At 34.8% G+C, this 16,822-nt stretch overlaps 3 protein-coding genes across 3 annotated transcripts; 2 read left to right on the top strand and 1 right to left on the bottom strand.

Moving 5' to 3' along the window:
• Positions 1-5,651: 5,651 nt before the first annotated feature.
• On the top strand, positions 5,652-7,334 carry LOC136824570 (GDP-Man:Man(3)GlcNAc(2)-PP-Dol alpha-1,2-mannosyltransferase-like). Its single transcript, XM_067080553.1, has one exon. The coding sequence runs from the start codon at positions 5,697-5,699 to the stop codon at positions 7,293-7,295; it is 1,599 nt and encodes a 532-aa protein (XP_066936654.1). The 5' UTR covers positions 5,652-5,696; the 3' UTR covers positions 7,296-7,334.
• A 1,019-nt stretch (positions 7,335-8,353) lies between these two features.
• LOC136824571 (serine/threonine-protein phosphatase 2A activator-like) lies at positions 8,354-9,406 on the top strand. The gene has a single exon (XM_067080554.1). It carries the CDS (start codon positions 8,424-8,426, stop codon positions 9,330-9,332), a length of 909 nt encoding a protein of 302 aa, XP_066936655.1. The 5' UTR covers positions 8,354-8,423; the 3' UTR covers positions 9,333-9,406.
• Positions 9,407-14,637: 5,231 nt separating this feature from the next.
• Positions 14,638-16,763, bottom strand: LOC136824644 (uncharacterized). The gene is made up of 3 exons (XM_067080634.1): positions 16,473-16,763; positions 15,619-15,774; positions 14,638-14,923 (listed from the first exon to the last, which is right to left on the bottom strand). The coding sequence occupies exons 1-3, from the start codon at positions 16,678-16,680 to the stop codon at positions 14,727-14,729; spliced, it is 561 nt and encodes a 186-aa protein (XP_066936735.1). The 5' UTR covers positions 16,681-16,763; the 3' UTR covers positions 14,638-14,726.
• Positions 16,764-16,822: the final 59 nt, after the last annotated feature.

Below are 16,822 nucleotides of genomic sequence, written 5' to 3'. Positions count from 1 at the left end.
GTGCGCTATCTTGAACAAACGTGAAATCGTTGTGTGGGTACATTGTCTCGGCAGCAGGGATTAACTTGTCTTTCAGATGTTTTAGATAAGATTCGGCGTTCACTTTGATTTTGCTACCACCAACAAAAAAGGCTGGCTCACTCCTTTCCAAGAAAAAATCGCGGAAACCATCACCTTTACCGATTGCTTGTTTCGCTCACTAAAAAGCCGTTTTGGCTCCACGTCTGTCTTTGGACCATTGTGATAGACTCTGTTGTTTTGGCGGTTTGTCTTTACCTGTAAGCTGAAGTCCTTTTCGTCTTGGAAAACTAATCGAGGGATTGAATGCATGGTGAATCGCCGAAACAGTTTTGACGCTCGTTCAGTTCTTCTTTTACGGCAACCATCAGTCAATTGAGGTGTTGTCATTCGTTTGTAACACCGTAGTTTCCTTTTCACAACAAGGCGTTGTACAGAAGATCTACTGATCGAAATCTGAGGAGCAATCTTTCTAGCGGAGCTGTGAGTACCGGGGTTTTCTTCTTGTGAGCAAATTAGCTCTTCCACCAGATCACCATTTTCCTCGGTGGTAGCAGTCACGGGCCGACCACTTCCCTTCTTTCGGTCAGTTGATCCAGTCTCTTTAATCTTTTTGATAAGGTTGTGGATAGCTATCCGTGAGCATTCAAACGATGGATGCTCCTGCCAAATCTTATGAGCATTCCAACCTTTCTCGATGAAATCGTTCTCAATGACGGCTTTTTGCTTTTCTGTCAGAACCATTTTTTACTTCACTGTCTTTTCTCCTTGATGCAGAATTGGAATGATTTTTGAAATGAAAATCAACCAGTGTTAACGTCAATTTTACATTGCAAGGGCTTCCAACACTGCAACATCTTCTTTTCGATAAAGAACAAGAAGGGAAAAGACATAGAGCGTAGAGAGCAAAGCGAACATGATAGAATTGTAAAATCCCAATTTTCTGCGGGTTTTTTAAATTACCTTTCATAGTCTTTTGTGCATAAAACCATATCTAGTTGAGATATCTGTCTGAAATTTTCACAAATAAAGCAAAATGCTTTAAAGTTTATCTGTCTGAAATCGTAAGAAGTTTGAAAGGAAGGACGTCAAAATATTAGAATTTGAAATCATGTTAAGTTTTTTTTGGGCCACCCGGTATATAAACGATCTTCACCGCTGTATAAGAACCTCTGAAACATATCATTTTGCTGATGATACTCATTTACTAAATTTTTCAAAAACTGTATGGAGTCTTTGTGGGAGGGTTAATGCTGATCTCAGAATTTTAGTCAGCTGGCTTAATGCCAACAAAATTTCTTTGAATGCTAGCAAAACTGAGTTTGTTATTTTTCGTTCCCATGAAGGGCAAATGGGGCAATATCCAAACTTCGTCACTATGTTCCAATTCACATCCTTCTAAACATTTATCATGCAATTTTTGCTTCTCATGTTCGCTATGCTAGTCAACTCAGGGGACTGTGTGACAATACTGTCACACATAGGATTCTTACTCTTCAAAACACTGCACTAAGTAAGACTCATGACCTTTAGTGAGCCAAGAACTTCTGCCACTCCCCTGTTTGCTGAGCTTAAATTACTCAAAATCTTTGATCAGGTGAAAGTAATGAATATCTTATTTATTCAAAAATACCTCCAGGGTAATCTTCCATCTGATGTCCTATCAACACTTAATTTTGATGAAATTGATCACAAAACTGGCACCAGGGGCAAAGCTATTAAAAACTACTAAAACTTTCAACGGTCAAAACCACAAATCTTGGACTTAACTCTTTCTCTCGTCTTTCGTCAAAACAATGGAATGAGTTACTAATAAATCATCCTGACACTGATTTTCACAACCTTGATACTGATGAACTAAAATCTTTAGCTACAAAATTCTATTTAGACAAATACAAAGCTGAAGACGAATAATCTTTGTGTGTGTGTGTACGTGTGTACGTGTATTGTGTGTGCGAGAACTTAGTGTGTTTTCCCAGGGTGGGAGGGGTGGGTGGTGGAAGAACTTTATAGATAAATCTACTCAAAGAAATTGTCATAAAATAAAAGTAAAAATATTTCTTATATTCATTATTTGTTGTCACTACTAATATTATGATAATCGTTTATTCATTTTTTCTTTAGTTCTGTAATAATTTTTCAGTTTCTTCTAGGTTCCCCATTGTATTAGAGAAATCTATTTTTTTTTGTAAGGGGTTATCCTGCTGTGTTGCAGCGAAAATATATTCAATTCAATTCAACTCAGGCGGAGACAAAACGCCCTCATCGTAAGATTCTCGGGTCCTCTTATTGTTTGTTCCTTTTGTCAAGTCTGTCGGTCCTATTGTTCATGCTAAATCCATACACGATGACGTCAATGTTTGGCGGTATACCTGAAAAACAAAAAGATTAATTAAAAAAGATTTAATATCTATAGACCTGATAGAATACTCGTTGATTTGTTTTTTAATACTTTATCTGAAGCTATTTATCATTATGAACCAGCGTATGATAATGTTTATGTCTGTGGTGATTTTAATCTTGAACCTACTGATCCTTGAGAAATTTTCTTGAATTTTGTGAATTTACCAATATCATGAAATCTAAAACATGCTTTAAATCAGCCCAAGGCACTTGCATTGACCTAATTTTAACAAATACACCAAGCACCATAAAAAAACCAGGAACAGTAGTGACAGGGTTTAGCGATTTCCACAATCTGATTTATTTTATGCTTAAAACAAAGTATGAAAAATTACCACCCAAAATTATAAAATATCAAGATTATAAAAACTTTAACAAAGATAAATTTCTCTATGAGCTTAAACACTTGTATATTCAACAATGCACTAAGCAATTATGATAATTTTGAAAATATTTTTACAAATATTTTAGATGGACATGCACCTTTGAAAACCAAATATCTTAGAGCAAATAACAAACCTTATGTTACCAAGAATCTCAGAAAAGCAATCATGCTGAGATCACATCTCAAAGCCTTGGCTCAAAAGACAAAGAAACCTGAGGACAAGGATTGTTATAAGCGTCAAAGAAATTTGGTTGTCAAATTGAACAGAAAAGCAAGGAAAGCTTACTTCATGAGTACAACTAATAAACCAAAACATTTTTGGGATGCGATAAAACCTAAATTCTCAAACAAAGTTGTGCTAATGATGGAAGAATTCATTTGCTTGAGAATGATATTTTGTTTTCATCTGATAATGATATTGCAGATATTTTCAATTCATATTCGCCATGTCAATTCAAGACAGCCTTAAGTCCATTTTTTCCATTTTGAGATAATTGACTTCAAAGGTTGAGATGTGTTGGACTTAAGGCTACACATTTCATGTCAATGCTTCATAGAAAATAAAATTTGCACTAAAATTTAGGACTTAAGGCTGTTTATGGTTGATATATTATGGAACATTCTAAATTCTTATTTTTTTTGAAGTACACCGAGTACACCTCTTTCCCATTAGAATTCTGTGGACGTTTTTTATTATTTCAATAGGATAACTGAGAATATTCCAAGCTGGGATTGCAAAAACTTGCCTTTGAATCTGATAATTCCTTAACTTCAAAATTTGAAAATCATCCAAGTATTAAGGAAATTCTTAAACAAGAAACTTCTGAGGCTAAGTTTGAGTTTTCTCAAATTGGAGAGCAAGACATGCTCAAAGCTATTTTGAGCCTTAAGCCAAAGAAATCTGTGAGTGGAAATATACCGACTTGAGTGCTTAAAATTGATGCCAGGTCGTGTGTCCCATTTCTAACTCTTTGCTTCAGTGACTGTCTTTCATCAGGAACATTTCCTGATAGGCTTAAACTCGCTGACATCATTCCGAGTTTTTAAAAAGACTCCTCAACTGATAAGTCAAATTACAGACCCATAAGTTTACTTCCTGTCGTCTCCAAGATTTTTGAACGTATCTTAGCAGATCATCTTAATGAGCATTTGGAATCTTCGTTTTCAAAACTCCTTTGAAAAATACCTAAAATAAAATACAATATCTAGAGTTTGAGAATGATTTAAGCAATGATTGGCCCCTTATTGGATCGGAAATCATCATGAGCATATATTTGGTCAATGAAGAAATAGTTACAGTAGAGTGAAAAGTTTATTACACATTCGATGACATCATTTAGAGCCCAAATGACGTAACAAAACATAAAATTTGTCATATCTTTAGTTTTAAACCATTTTAAGTGGTAATTTTTCGTTCTTTGGGATTAATTCAGTCTAACGTTTCCCCTTTACTATCAAAAGGGCTTATGATGCGTTCAGCTTATCTACTCCTTGGCGAGTTTATGAAAAATTTCTCAAATTTTGCCAAGGGGTTGATTCGAGTATGAAAGAGGGATTTCGTGCAGTTTTAAAACAAGAAATCTTATTGTTTTTCGAAAATGCAGTTATTATTTGGTCTTCTAAGGCGCGTCATGTCGACCTCAAATTCGTAAATACAGCAAGCAACATTTTTTTATATATTTTCCATTCTTACACACTGATGATATATAGACGCTCTCAATTTGACGTTTTAGTGCTCAATTCAATAAGTTCCCGTTTTCGATTAAAATTAAATTGAAATCGCTCTTAAAATTACTGAAGAAACTCTCACAATTGAAGATTTATTATTTACTATTTATTTACTATTTCTGGTGAAGAAGTCCCATTCTATGTCTTATTCCATTTGAAGCATAAAAAGATATTTACGATATGAAATGTACTCCCGTGGTTGATGAAAACTTATTCGAATTCCCCTTAAAAATAAAGTTTGAGAGCATCAACAATACCATCTTTATCATCCTAAGGGCTTTGCTAAACCGGCGTATGCGACGACCGGAACCGACTAATGATACAACAGAAGCTTTGTTCACTGTACTGTTGGTCGTTTACCCGTTTCCAATCGTTTCTCCCCGTTTCCATGTCGTTTCCACCAGTTTCCCTGTCGTTTCTCCCCGTTTCCAGGGCGATCCCCCCCGTTTCCATATCGTTTCCACCCGTTTCTCTGACGTTTCACGTTTTAGTTATTACGCTAGCTTTCATCATCAGGTAGGTCCATTTAGCATCTAGCTTGTTCAGCATGCGTTTATGTCTAATGTTATGGTTTTTTGAAGGGTTTGTTTTAAGAGATAAAATAATTTAATGATTTCTGGTTTTTAAGAAAAGCTAAATTAATCTTTCTCCTACAAGATTACACTTTAATTAATCCCAATTATACATGTGAGTTTTATATTAATACTATCTTTTTAAAGAGCATTTTGCCGCGGCAAAAAATTGCTGAAGCAAAATAATAACTGAATTGCCAGGACTGAAAATACAGCTCAAAACTTTTCCCTAGTTGACTTGAAAAAAGGCTCTTTTTTGTCGTTTTTTGATGGTTTTAGAAGTCAATCAGCAATAAACGGGTGGCTATATCTTTCGAGTTTTTTTTTGGAAAATTTTTTTAACGTCAATAATGTTCTATGTTCAAAAGAATTGCTTAGCGTGGAAATGATAATCATAGTACTTTATTGAAGAAGTTGATTTTTTCCTCTTTTTTTCAATCTTCATTTTCAGATATTTTTCTATCTTTTCTTTTTGATAATATGCCAGTTAGGCCCCTTCTGAAATAATAAGTCAGTTTAAAGGTTGTTAGGTACTTGGTATTTTTTTACCTTCTTACAAATTTACTCCTTTCTTATAGGAATGAAAAATAATGGATGGAGTAGAAAATGCTACTCTTGACGATTCCAATATTAGAGGCACGAACTCTGAAGTCTCATATTTCTCTGGTGATTTGTGGAGTGCATTGACTCTACCTTTTCATTTTATTTGGAGTTTGTACATGCTGGTTTTGGATACTCCCTTATGGTTATTGGTTACAATCTTCATCACTGGATTAACTTTGTTTATCTTATTAACACGATTATATTTGAAAACCAAATCAAATGAATTAGCAAGAACATTTCCATCCAAATCTCAAAAAAGTGATAGTAGATACGGACGATCGGTAACTATTGGGTTTTTTCATCCATACTGCAACGCTGGTGGGGGTGGTGAACGAGTATTGTGGTGTGCCATTAGGGCGTTACACAAACGTTATGATTTTGTCAAAATTGTAATTTACACTGGTGACACAGATGCTTCTCCAGATGAAATCATCCAAAAAGCTAAAGAAAGATTCAACATTGATATAAATGGTCAAGTTCATTTTATTTATTTGAGAGGAAGAGCTTGGGTCACTGCTCAAAGGTATCCAATTCTAACACTCCTTGGTCAAAGTTTAGGCTCCATAATCCTCGGATTTGAAGCTCTCTTTAAGTTCAACCCTGATGTTTATATTGATACTATGGGTTATGCTTTTACATTGCCCATTTTTAAATATTTTGGTGGCTCCAAAACATGTTCATATGTTCACTATCCAACAATTAGCACCGATATGTTATCTAAAGTTAATGAACGACAGGCTGATTTCAACAATGCTAACTACATTGCCAAAAATCCGATTTTATCAAGTATCAAAATTATTTACTATAAATTATTTGCCTGGACCTACGGTTGTTGTGGACGATGCAGTGATAAGGTCATGGTCAACTCCACATGGACCAGTAACCATATTAAAAGTATTTGGAAACTGGAAGCTCCAACGCTGTCTATTGTCTATCCACCATGCGATACAAGAAGGCTTGAACAACTCTATTTGGATGAGAATGAAAATGGAAAGAACTTTCCACGACAAATAATCTCTGTTTCTCAATTTCGTCCTGAGAAAAATCATCGTTTACAGTTAGAAGTTTTTGCTAAATTTCACAAAAATCTAGCATTTGATCAAAGTGAAAATTATAGGTTGTTGCTTGTTGGGAGTTGTAGGAATGACGGTGATAGAAGTCGAGTTGCAATGTTAAGAGAGTATGCAGAAGAGCTTCAAATTGCAAGTTGTGTTCAGTTCTTTTTGAATGTCTCTTATGAGAACCTACTTGAACATTTAGCACAATCAACTGTTGGTATACACACAATGAAAGATGAACATTTCGGGATCGGAGTTGTCGAATTTCTAGCTGGTGGTTTGGTGACTTTGGCTTACGATTCTGCTGGTCCTAAAATGGATATTGTAACAGAACATAATGGAGAAAGAACAGGTTTCTTAGCTGATTCTTGTGATTCATATGTGAAAGCTTTGAATGAGATCTTTTCAATGACCACCAAACAACGATATCGTTTATGTCAGAATGCAAGAAGTTCAGTTAGTAAGCGATTTTCTGAAGAGACTTTTGAACGAAAGTTCATTGCCGAAACAGAGTCGTTGCTCAATTAACTTTTAATGTATTTGGTTCATTATTTAGGTTTAGTTTTTTGCTTTTTGTTTTGTCAAATGGTATATTTAATCATAGAGGATTTAATATTTTGCTTTTACTTTTTAGCTATTATAGTTAAAAGATTTTAAAATTTCTTTAACTAACCAAGGTGGACGTTGAAAATGTCCTAAGAAAAGGAGTCCTTTAACTTTAGCGACAAAGAAATTTTAGAAAGAATTTTAGACTCTTTTTGAGCCTCACGTCACTTCACAATTCCTTCTGTACAATACGTACATAATGCTTATACTATTGTATTAGACTTCTATTGAATTTTTTCGATGGAATTGATCGGTGTATTATTTCAAATTTGAATTTTAGTAAATTTATATTATTGGTAATTATTTTGTTATTTACACAATATATTGACGAACAATATTCGACAATATGGTTTGCGGACCGTAATGTACGAAGTAAACAACTGGTACTCTATTATATAAAGGAATTTTCTTTCTGTAAACAATTCCCCTTTATTGTTGGAATATTGCAAATCGAGCTGACAATATATTGCGGACACCTTTTCAATATATTGTCGACATTCAGCAATATATCATCAATATATTTCCTGACAATATATTGTGTAGTGTATGTAGCCCTTAAGAGTCACTTTTCACATTTTGAAAAGATATGCTAGTTCTCTAGTATTTTTTCTTCAGTTTTCATATTTTAGACGATAAGTCCTTAAGAAGAATAAGATGAAGTTTTTTTGGTTTGTTTTAAGGTATTTCACTGAAGATAGACCTTTTCAGAAATTACGTCACGAACATCACTTGCCTCGTTTTGAAATTATTGCCAAGGTGATTAACTCCCAGCGGATTTTATTAAAACTACTTTCTATTTATAAAAAAAATCATTCAATGTCTCAAGGGACATAATCACCATGGTAATATTGTTTGAATACAAGACAAATGATGTTCGTGACGTAATTTATGAAAAGGTCTATTGGCGTGGAAGTGCCATGAAACTTGAAATAAGAATTTAGCCAACTCTCATCATAGACGTATTACATGAACAGATTTCCATACTGTCTATTTCTTCTTTCAGATAAAAACAAAATTCTCAATATCAAATAGACAAAGAACCATTATCAGATGGAATTCAAAGAGCCACAACGTGAAATCAAAACATTACAGAGCCTTGGTAAGTGGAGTCAATCGGAAGCCTACAAAGATCTCTTGGGACTCATTCTTTCCGTTAATGATGCTGTTAAAAGTAAAAGTTTGAGTGAAAATCCTCAATCATCGACAACCATATTGAAACTTGTTGAATTATTAGACACAGTTGCCAACTGGACTGAAGAATATCCGCCATGCGAACAACCCCAAAGATTCGGAAATAAGTCTTTTCGTGATTGGCATGCTAGACTTTTGAAGGATTCTGAAAAACTAATTTTATCTCTTTTGCCGGATGAACAAAAAGGCGCTGTAATCGAACTAAAGGCCTATCTACACGATGCATTTGGTAATTCAACTCGAATCGATTATGGGACTGGACATGAAGCGAATTTCTTGTTTTTCATTTGTTGTTTATATAAATTGAAAGTTTTAGTGGAAAGTGACAATGTGACGTTAGCACATGTTGTTTTGAAACGCTATCTAGAGGTGTCTCGAAAATTACAGACTGTGTACCGCATGGAACCTGCTGGAAGTCAGGGAGTATGGGGGCTAGATGATTTCCAATTCGTTCCCTTCATCTGGGGCAGCTCTCAACTGATAGGTCATCAAAGTATCACACCTGCTAAATTTGTGGATGATAAAATCATTGAGAATTATTCATCCGATTACATGTTTATCAAGTGTATACAGTACATTAACCAAGTGAAGACAGGCCCTTTCGCAGAACATTCCAATGTACTTTGGGGCATTTCTGCCGTTCCTCATTGGACGAAAGTGAACCAGGGGTTGATTAAAATGTATAAAGTGGAAGTATTGTCAAAGTTTCCAGTTGTACAACATTTCCTTTTCGGAAACTTGATGCCAATGACACCTGCTCAACTTTAGAGAGTTTATGATTTATATTATCGTTGTACCGTTACCTATAAGATGAAATATTCAAACGAGGGGAAATGACAAAATAGTTTTACTTTTCTGACAGGAATTTCCAACCTTTTTCTTCTCCTTACAGATCCAACTGCCTTTTATTGCTTAAAATATCAGAAAATTGTAATCTGTTTCATGAAGTATTTGCTTTGCATAATAACTTGAAGGCCCAAGTAGCTATTTCTGTTAACTCAATGGAACCAATAGTCTTATGATTTTATGTACGTTAGAGCTGGTTATTTGGTTGACCAATTCAATCGAACGGTTAAGAGCCATTTTTTTTTAAATCTTCAGAATAAAGAAAGTGTGATATCTCACCCTCTTAGATTTTGATGAACTTTTGACCAAATGATCTATCACACAAGAAAATAAGACTCTGAAAATTTCACTTTGATATCTCAAGTAGTTTTGCAGATATAGCGTCTCAAAGATAGGCTACTAAGCAAAAATTGACCCCTAAAAATCATGAACATGAACTCTGGTGGGGAGCAGATTTTGAAAGCCAATGAATTTTTATTCAAGGACATTAGAAAGCTGATTTACAGTGGATTTCAAGAACTTTTTGTAGGGAATCAGGTAAAATCAAATTGAGTCTCCAAAATTTTCCCCGAAAATCTTTAGCACCTCCTGTAGAGGGCTTCAAACTTTGTGTAATCTGGGTTTGGAAGCACTTTTAGCTGTCTGCTGATTCTGCTGATGGTCCTTGAGACTTTTTTGAAGCAAACTTTTGACCTGGAGTGGTTTACTGCTGGGTTTTGGCCACAAAAATAACATTTTCAGGATATCCATCATTGCGTAACCGTCAAAAATGGCCGAAAAATTGCTATTTTGGCAGATCTGGAGCAAAATTCAAGATGGCGTATCTTTTTGTGGCAACACCAATTTTTTTTGAAACTTTCAGCAAGGCTTCCTTAGTAGGTCTAGTTTATAGCCTCAAAAAATCTCAGTGGGTTTTTGAAGTCTCTTAAAGATATGGTCGATAGAAAATTTGCTTAACTTCGTTGTTTTTTCCCTCTTAAAATGTTAAATCAGGCCCACTTAAGGGCTCTAAAGGTTAATTTTTGTCAAAATATTGGTTGATCTTCTCTAGCCAACTAATCATTGGCATTAAGGGAACAACTGTAAAAGATTTCAGGTCATTTCCATCAACAGATGACATTTTATGAATGTTTCTTTATTTTTAAGTACAGAATATGTAAAAAAATGAGACTGACATCTGGCCTTTCCTACCCTTCCAGGGCTTATATTTTCAGGAAAAGCCTCAACCTTTCACAGTTTGGTGAATATTATTCTTAAATATAAGCAGGTTACATCAACTAAATGGGTTTAGAAGATTTAAACATCATTGTTTGCAGTATCTCATAAAATATCACCCTAGTAATGTTGCTTAGTTATTTAAGAATCAACAAGTAAGGCTGTTAGTGTACACAAATATAGAGATATTGTTAATGCCTTTTAGAAACCTTTCAATCCTGTGCTCTAATTTAGGTATAAGGTACTATTAAGGGGTTAAGTATGTAAAGTTTTTGTCCGATGTGCTTTTCTAGAGACACTAGGACATGGGAGAATGGTTATTCAATTTAGTTTTTATGAATAATAGTCGCCTTGATGTCCTTGAAATTTATAATTTTTATGACGTAAGTAAATTCACCGACTGGATAAAGTCGTCGTCGTTGAAGACGTATTTAAGAAATAAATAGATTGGATAAATCAATCCTGTCTAATTTTTCAAAGTGTGACCAGTTTGACCGTCGATGTTCGCAAATTAGAGAGAAAAAGTAGAGTTTTGGCCATTCCGTGCAAAAGCCTTTGTCCGCCTTTTGGAAACTTTTTTATGATGATTTGACTAGGAAATGGCCGGGGAAAATAGAATCGTTCGTTAATTTGAGGTTTTGCTACATTTCTTTATTAAGTGGTACTGTAGATGAAAGAAAGGAAGAAGAAGAAAGTTCATTAAAACCTCCCCCTAGCGGTTTACGTGGATGGGCTTTTTTGGTTGCATGGATGCGTGGCATTTGATAAAGGAAATGCGTGAATGCGTAAATTGAGAAACGTCTTAATTTGGGTTGTGCCAGGTTGAGCATGGGTGTGCTTATATTTTTGGACAATTTTTTTAGCCAATGCGCCAATAAATTTCGGCGCTTTACCAATCAGAAGCTTTGCGGGTTTTCGAAAACAATAGCAGCATATCTTTTTTGCGATATTCACTTTTTTTTGCTTGGAAGAGCTTAAAGCACTCCATCTCGCCCTTAGGGCTTTATAAACCTATACTCCTAAGGGGTCAAACACTTTTGCCGCCGGGCAAGGTGTTTATAGAATTTCATCTACCAGCTTCAAAATTTATGTTTTTTCGTAACCAGGTTTTTCGTTTTCGATCGAAGTGGGAACGAAAAGGAAATTACCAAGAAAATTACAATATTTCCAAATCGTTTTCAAGGTCCTAGAAAGGGGTAAAGATTGACTTAAAAATGTGGAACTCAATAGATAGCCTAAGAGTTATACCTTTATCGGGGAAAAAATGTCGGGGGAAAGTGACGAAAATTTTCCCCAACAAAATGTTTCCCCGACATTTTATCACCCGACCAAAACTTGTACCTGATTTTTTTATCCCCGACGAAAACATTTACCTAGACTGGAGTCGTTTATAATGCATGTAATACTAATAATAAACACAAATAATGATACGGGATTTAGTTTGTATAAACGACTGGAAGAATCTGGTGTTCCAGCCTTATAGATACCGGGCCTAGCTACGCAGAAACTTGCGTAGCGAGAAAACAATTTATTAAGCAACAACAAACTCTCAAAATAAAATCAACTCAAATGAAACATTTTTAACACACAAATCCACACACATTTTATTTTCAAGAATTTTTTTTGAGCAGGAAAAAATTTTAATTGCGATATTGACACTTTTTTTTTGTTTGGAGTTAGTGCACAAAGGTTTCTAGAAGACTAAAATTTACTTTATTGCTTTATTTCTAATATGTCTGAATTAGTCGTCTAGCTTGCTAGACTAACATTTACCCGAAATTTTATACCGGATCCAATTATTGCTTTAAACGTCGAATTACAAGATCTATTTTCGAGCTAGTGAAGGAAATCATTTCTTTTGGACAGTTTAGTTGGGTGAAAGTGACGAATTTGAAATTCTTATCGGGGAAAAGTGACGAATTTGAAATTTTGGTCGGGGAAAAGTGACGAAAATGCCTCTAGGTGACGAAACTTATCCCCGACGAAAAAAACCGCGACTAAATAAAACTCCGACATTTTTTTCCCCGATAAGGTATGAATGATAGAAATCATTATATCCAGTTTGTTCTGTTAATTTGTCTTTCACTCTAAAATTCAGTCTATTTACAAAATACATTTCAATAAAAAGATAAAGATTCGGTAAATTTTAGGTAAACTACTCGAACTTAGCGCGTTATTCAACGTTTCTTCTCTACACAAAAGGAAGAACGACTTTCGCGTCCTTGCCAAGTTGCGCAATCAAAAACATGGAAAATTCTTTCTGCTTCGTTGGCGTAAGGATTGCACCTGTTATTTATATCATAGATATCTTTAAACAAGGCAATGATGCCGAAGCTAAAAATTGACTCTGACATCAAAAAGCGGAAAAAAAGTAGCATTGAATGATTATCGTCCATTATAAACGGATGTGAATATGGTATCTCTATATAAACTTTTCCAGAAATAGTCCGTGCCTCCTGTTGAGGATATCGGATATCCAGGGAGTTAAATATCTACAAGGGAGTGGATATCCAGGGAGTTAAATATCTACAAGGGAGCGGATATCCAGGGTAAAATGTTATTCAAGTAAAAAATCCGATATCCAGAGGTAAGGTAATCTTTATAAGAGAGGATATCCAGCGGATTCAGCATATTTTTAAGAGTGGATATCCAGGGGGTCTTTACTAATAAAGAAGGATATCCAGGGGGTTCGATACTTCGAAAAATCAATATCCTCAACAGTGGGGGTAAAACCTTTTTCTGGAAAAGCCCAATGGAGAAAGTACAAAAATGTGAAAGTAAAAAGATAAAAAGAAAATGCAAATTCACAGATTCAAAAAACCGTAAAAAGTAGCAAAAAATAAATACGAAAATCTACAAACTAAAAACATACTTTCATACATATCAGCCAGTTAGTAAAATCCTAAACATAAACCAACGGATTAGAATAGGTGGATTAAGAACTCATAGAAAACACTCCTCGTTAGGTTATCAAACTTTTTTACGAGTTTGCTAGCAATTAAAACTTGATAAGTTGTAAAAAAGTTGTAAAAAATCATTACTTTCAACATTTTCATTGGTCATTACGTATCACGTGGTACATTTTAAATAAGAAAATGCACTTTTTTAGCCCTTTCTATCCAATGCAGAAATTAGCCAAATAATTTGAAATTTATTTTCCTAATTCTAAATACAGTCTTCTTTCACCAGTATGCAACCCATTCGTGACCCATCGATAGTTTCTTAGTTATAGACCATACGTTAATTTCCACTTATCTGAAGATTGCCATTGACAAAAGATTAAAAATTTACATTAAAACTGGTCTAGCGTTTGTTGATGCTAAAACTTAAGTGCAGGATTTAAAATATTTGCAAAATCATCAAAATTGATCGAATCATAGGACAAATTCGTTTTCGAAACTGTATAAATTGGAAAATTGTTCTTTTAAAAACAATGAAAAAACTAAACGAGGAGTGCGCAGAGTCATTTACAGATTTTTCTTGTAACAATGAGAAGACAATGGATCTCTCTTGGGAGCAACGAGAGAAGTTAATCCACCTATTCTAATCCGTTGCATAAACAAAGAGCATCAATAATTGGATTGGGAGTTGAAAATTAGATAGAAGCTCATTGCGGAGGTTAAACTTGAGGGAAATTTTCTTAACTAATTCCCAATGTGAACAGTTACTAAGTTTTAAAGGTAAATAAAAAAAGAAAAACTTGCTGTAGACGTAGACCAATCAGATTTAAGGGAGGCCCCAGTACTAGTAATATAAAAAGGATAAAACTTCCTTTTTTTAAATCTACAATCCACAATTTACAAACCGTTCAAGCCCTTCTTTCTCACTGATGAACATGCCATACCATGCGATTCAGTGCGATTGCAAAATTCTTGGGAAACCCTGGAATAAGCACATGTCCTTAAAAATAATATTCTGTCATTACAGCCAAAGCGAACAGTGTAAATTACATCCATCTATGAAATCCTAATACATTTGATACCCCTACCACATACGAAATACTACATGCTACCTCTAGCTTCAGGCCCAAATCAAAAACATTGATAGACAGTCTAACTATTCATCACAACACATCCAAAAACATCGTCAAACTTTATCCAGTTATCTCTTATCCAAGTTCGATCGATACAACATCGTTGAATCGAACGCATGACAAACGAACGGTACCGAAACCATGATGAGAGCAATGAGCGATAACACCCAACCGTAAGCAACACTGGATGGCATCTTCTGATGACCGAACATGTATTTGGGAGGACAATTCTCTGAATGGGTGACAGTGATGAGCAAAAATAATACTGAAACGAAAAAAATTTATAATTGATAATCAGACATCTTAGCAACCCTTTACATACATGACCTTTGTTGAACCTTTTTATTTCGCCAGTACGCAGTACCTAGCTTAGACCTCTATAGATATACTTTCTATCAGAAATAAGAAGAAACCCATAGGCAAATCTATAAGAAATCTTTCCAGTAACGGATGAGCAGAAGCCGAGTGTTTTAATTGGATGAAGTTCACCTTAGTGCGTGAATATAGATCTCCAAATAAGTAAAACAGTACTTTTGAATGCAAACCAATACACGTTTTTTTTTTAAGAAACTAGTTTTACCAAGCAGCCTCAATGTTTCTTAAGAAATCGGCCTTTTGAGCCTTAAATGTTTCTTCCATGTTTCTAAACTTTTTGACATCAGTCTCATGGAAGGCTGGATTGGAAGGTTCTTAAAAGAAACCGAATTAAAAATAGTTATTTTCTCATTCTCAGCCTCAGCATGTTTCTTATATGTTTCTTAGTTTTTAGGCATTCTGAGCCTCATGTTTCTTAAAAGTGTGTTTCTTAAAAAAAAAAAAAACGTGTACTTATTGGCCATCCTGGTTAAAACAACATTTTTCTTTACCGGCTGAGAAATTATAAACGGAACAGAGGTGGAAACAGATATAAAGCTTTTCCTGACTCGAACATTTCAGTGAGACAGAGGTGTAGCAACTTACCAAGAAATAGGAAGAGCAATGTGCGCGCGTACAAGAAATGATCGTCCGCGTCGCCCGCGCTCCTTCGTTGTTTGAACCACCAAATAGCAATGAGAATAATGAGTACAACGTACATCAGAACGACTATGCCACCGCAAGCTCGTGTCGTCAAAATGACTGAAAAATGAAGAAAAGTAAGAATGATTTAGTTGATTGACGCCACAAAGAATACTTCTTACTCTCAGGTACCTAATAAGCGTGTCCCTGCTAATTAATTTTTTGAAAATTTTCCACCTAAAACATTCTTATTCTAGCACCCCTGCTTATTAAGTTTTGAGAATTTTTTAATCCACCCCACTTATTCTAAAACCCCCATTTATTAGGTACCCGAGAGCACACAGCTAGTTATTCCGAAGATTTCCTCCTGTACATTTGGCTATTAAACTTGATGAAAGTAGCTTTTTAGGAGCATATACAATACTTCATTTAAACAACTAAATTTAACTGATACTACGTTTAAAGATATTTTTGTTCATAATATATAGAAAGGAGGCGCACCTTTTATGCTGATACAGCACATTTAAGAAGAAAACAATTTTTTTAAATTAGGAATCGCACAGCGCGGGAGGGAGAAAGTTGTTCTTTCTTTTGTTTAAAAATGCTGTGTAAGCAAATGGTAGGGGAAGATACCTCAAGTCAACCCAGTTGGCACACAACGTTGTTACAACGTTCATCTAACGTTATATGGACGTTGTGAACATTAGATGAACGTTGAAACAACGTTGTGTGCAAGCTGGGAAATGACGTTAACTAGAACCGTCACAACGTCATCAACATTTTTCTTATATCTTATATCAAGAAAAGAAAATTCTTACCCTCTTCCATATAATTGTTGGACAATGTACTGCATGCTTCGTTATCTCCATAAGATGAACATATTCTCCATAAGGTCATGGATACAGACAATCCTCTCAACTCCATCGACCACCAAATACCAGCACCGTAAGCAATACAAAACAATAACGCTGAGAGCGAAAATATGACGGTTTGAGCCAGGAAAATACGACCTTTCATCAGCTCCATTGTATTGTAATGTTTGTAATAATTATTCAATCAATTGATTATCAATTTGGAAATTAGTTCGTTCGAGGGTTTTATTTTGTTTTTCAATTCATTTGTCCATTATATTTTCGTTTTTCTTGTTATTTATTAGTTTTTTAGTTGC

The sequence above is a fragment of the Clytia hemisphaerica genome, unplaced genomic scaffold (assembly GCF_902728285.1).
Source record: "Clytia hemisphaerica strain Z4C2 unplaced genomic scaffold, Clytia hemisphaerica genome assembly, whole genome shotgun sequence".
Classification (NCBI taxonomy): Eukaryota; Metazoa; Cnidaria; class Hydrozoa; order Leptothecata; family Clytiidae; genus Clytia; species Clytia hemisphaerica.
The sequence above is the reverse complement of the archived record's forward strand: the minus strand, read 5'-3'. Positions and strand labels throughout refer to the sequence as shown.

Coding starts and splice junctions, on each gene's coding strand:
- LOC136824570 (XM_067080553.1), top strand. CDS start 5,697: ATGGATGGAGTAGAAAATGCTACTCTTGACGATTCCAATATTAGAGGC.
- LOC136824571 (XM_067080554.1), top strand. CDS start 8,424: ATGGAATTCAAAGAGCCACAACGTGAAATCAAAACATTACAGAGCCTT.
- LOC136824644 (XM_067080634.1), bottom strand. CDS start 16,680: ATGGAGCTGATGAAAGGTCGTATTTTCCTGGCTCAAACCGTCATATTT. Junction 15,775..16,472: donor CAACAATTATATGGAAGAGG/GTAAGAATTTTC, acceptor TTCATTTTTCAG/TCATTTTGACGACACGAGCT. Junction 14,924..15,618: donor ATTGCTCTTCCTATTTCTTG/GTAAGTTGCTAC, acceptor TTTTCGTTTCAG/TATTATTTTTGCTCATCACT.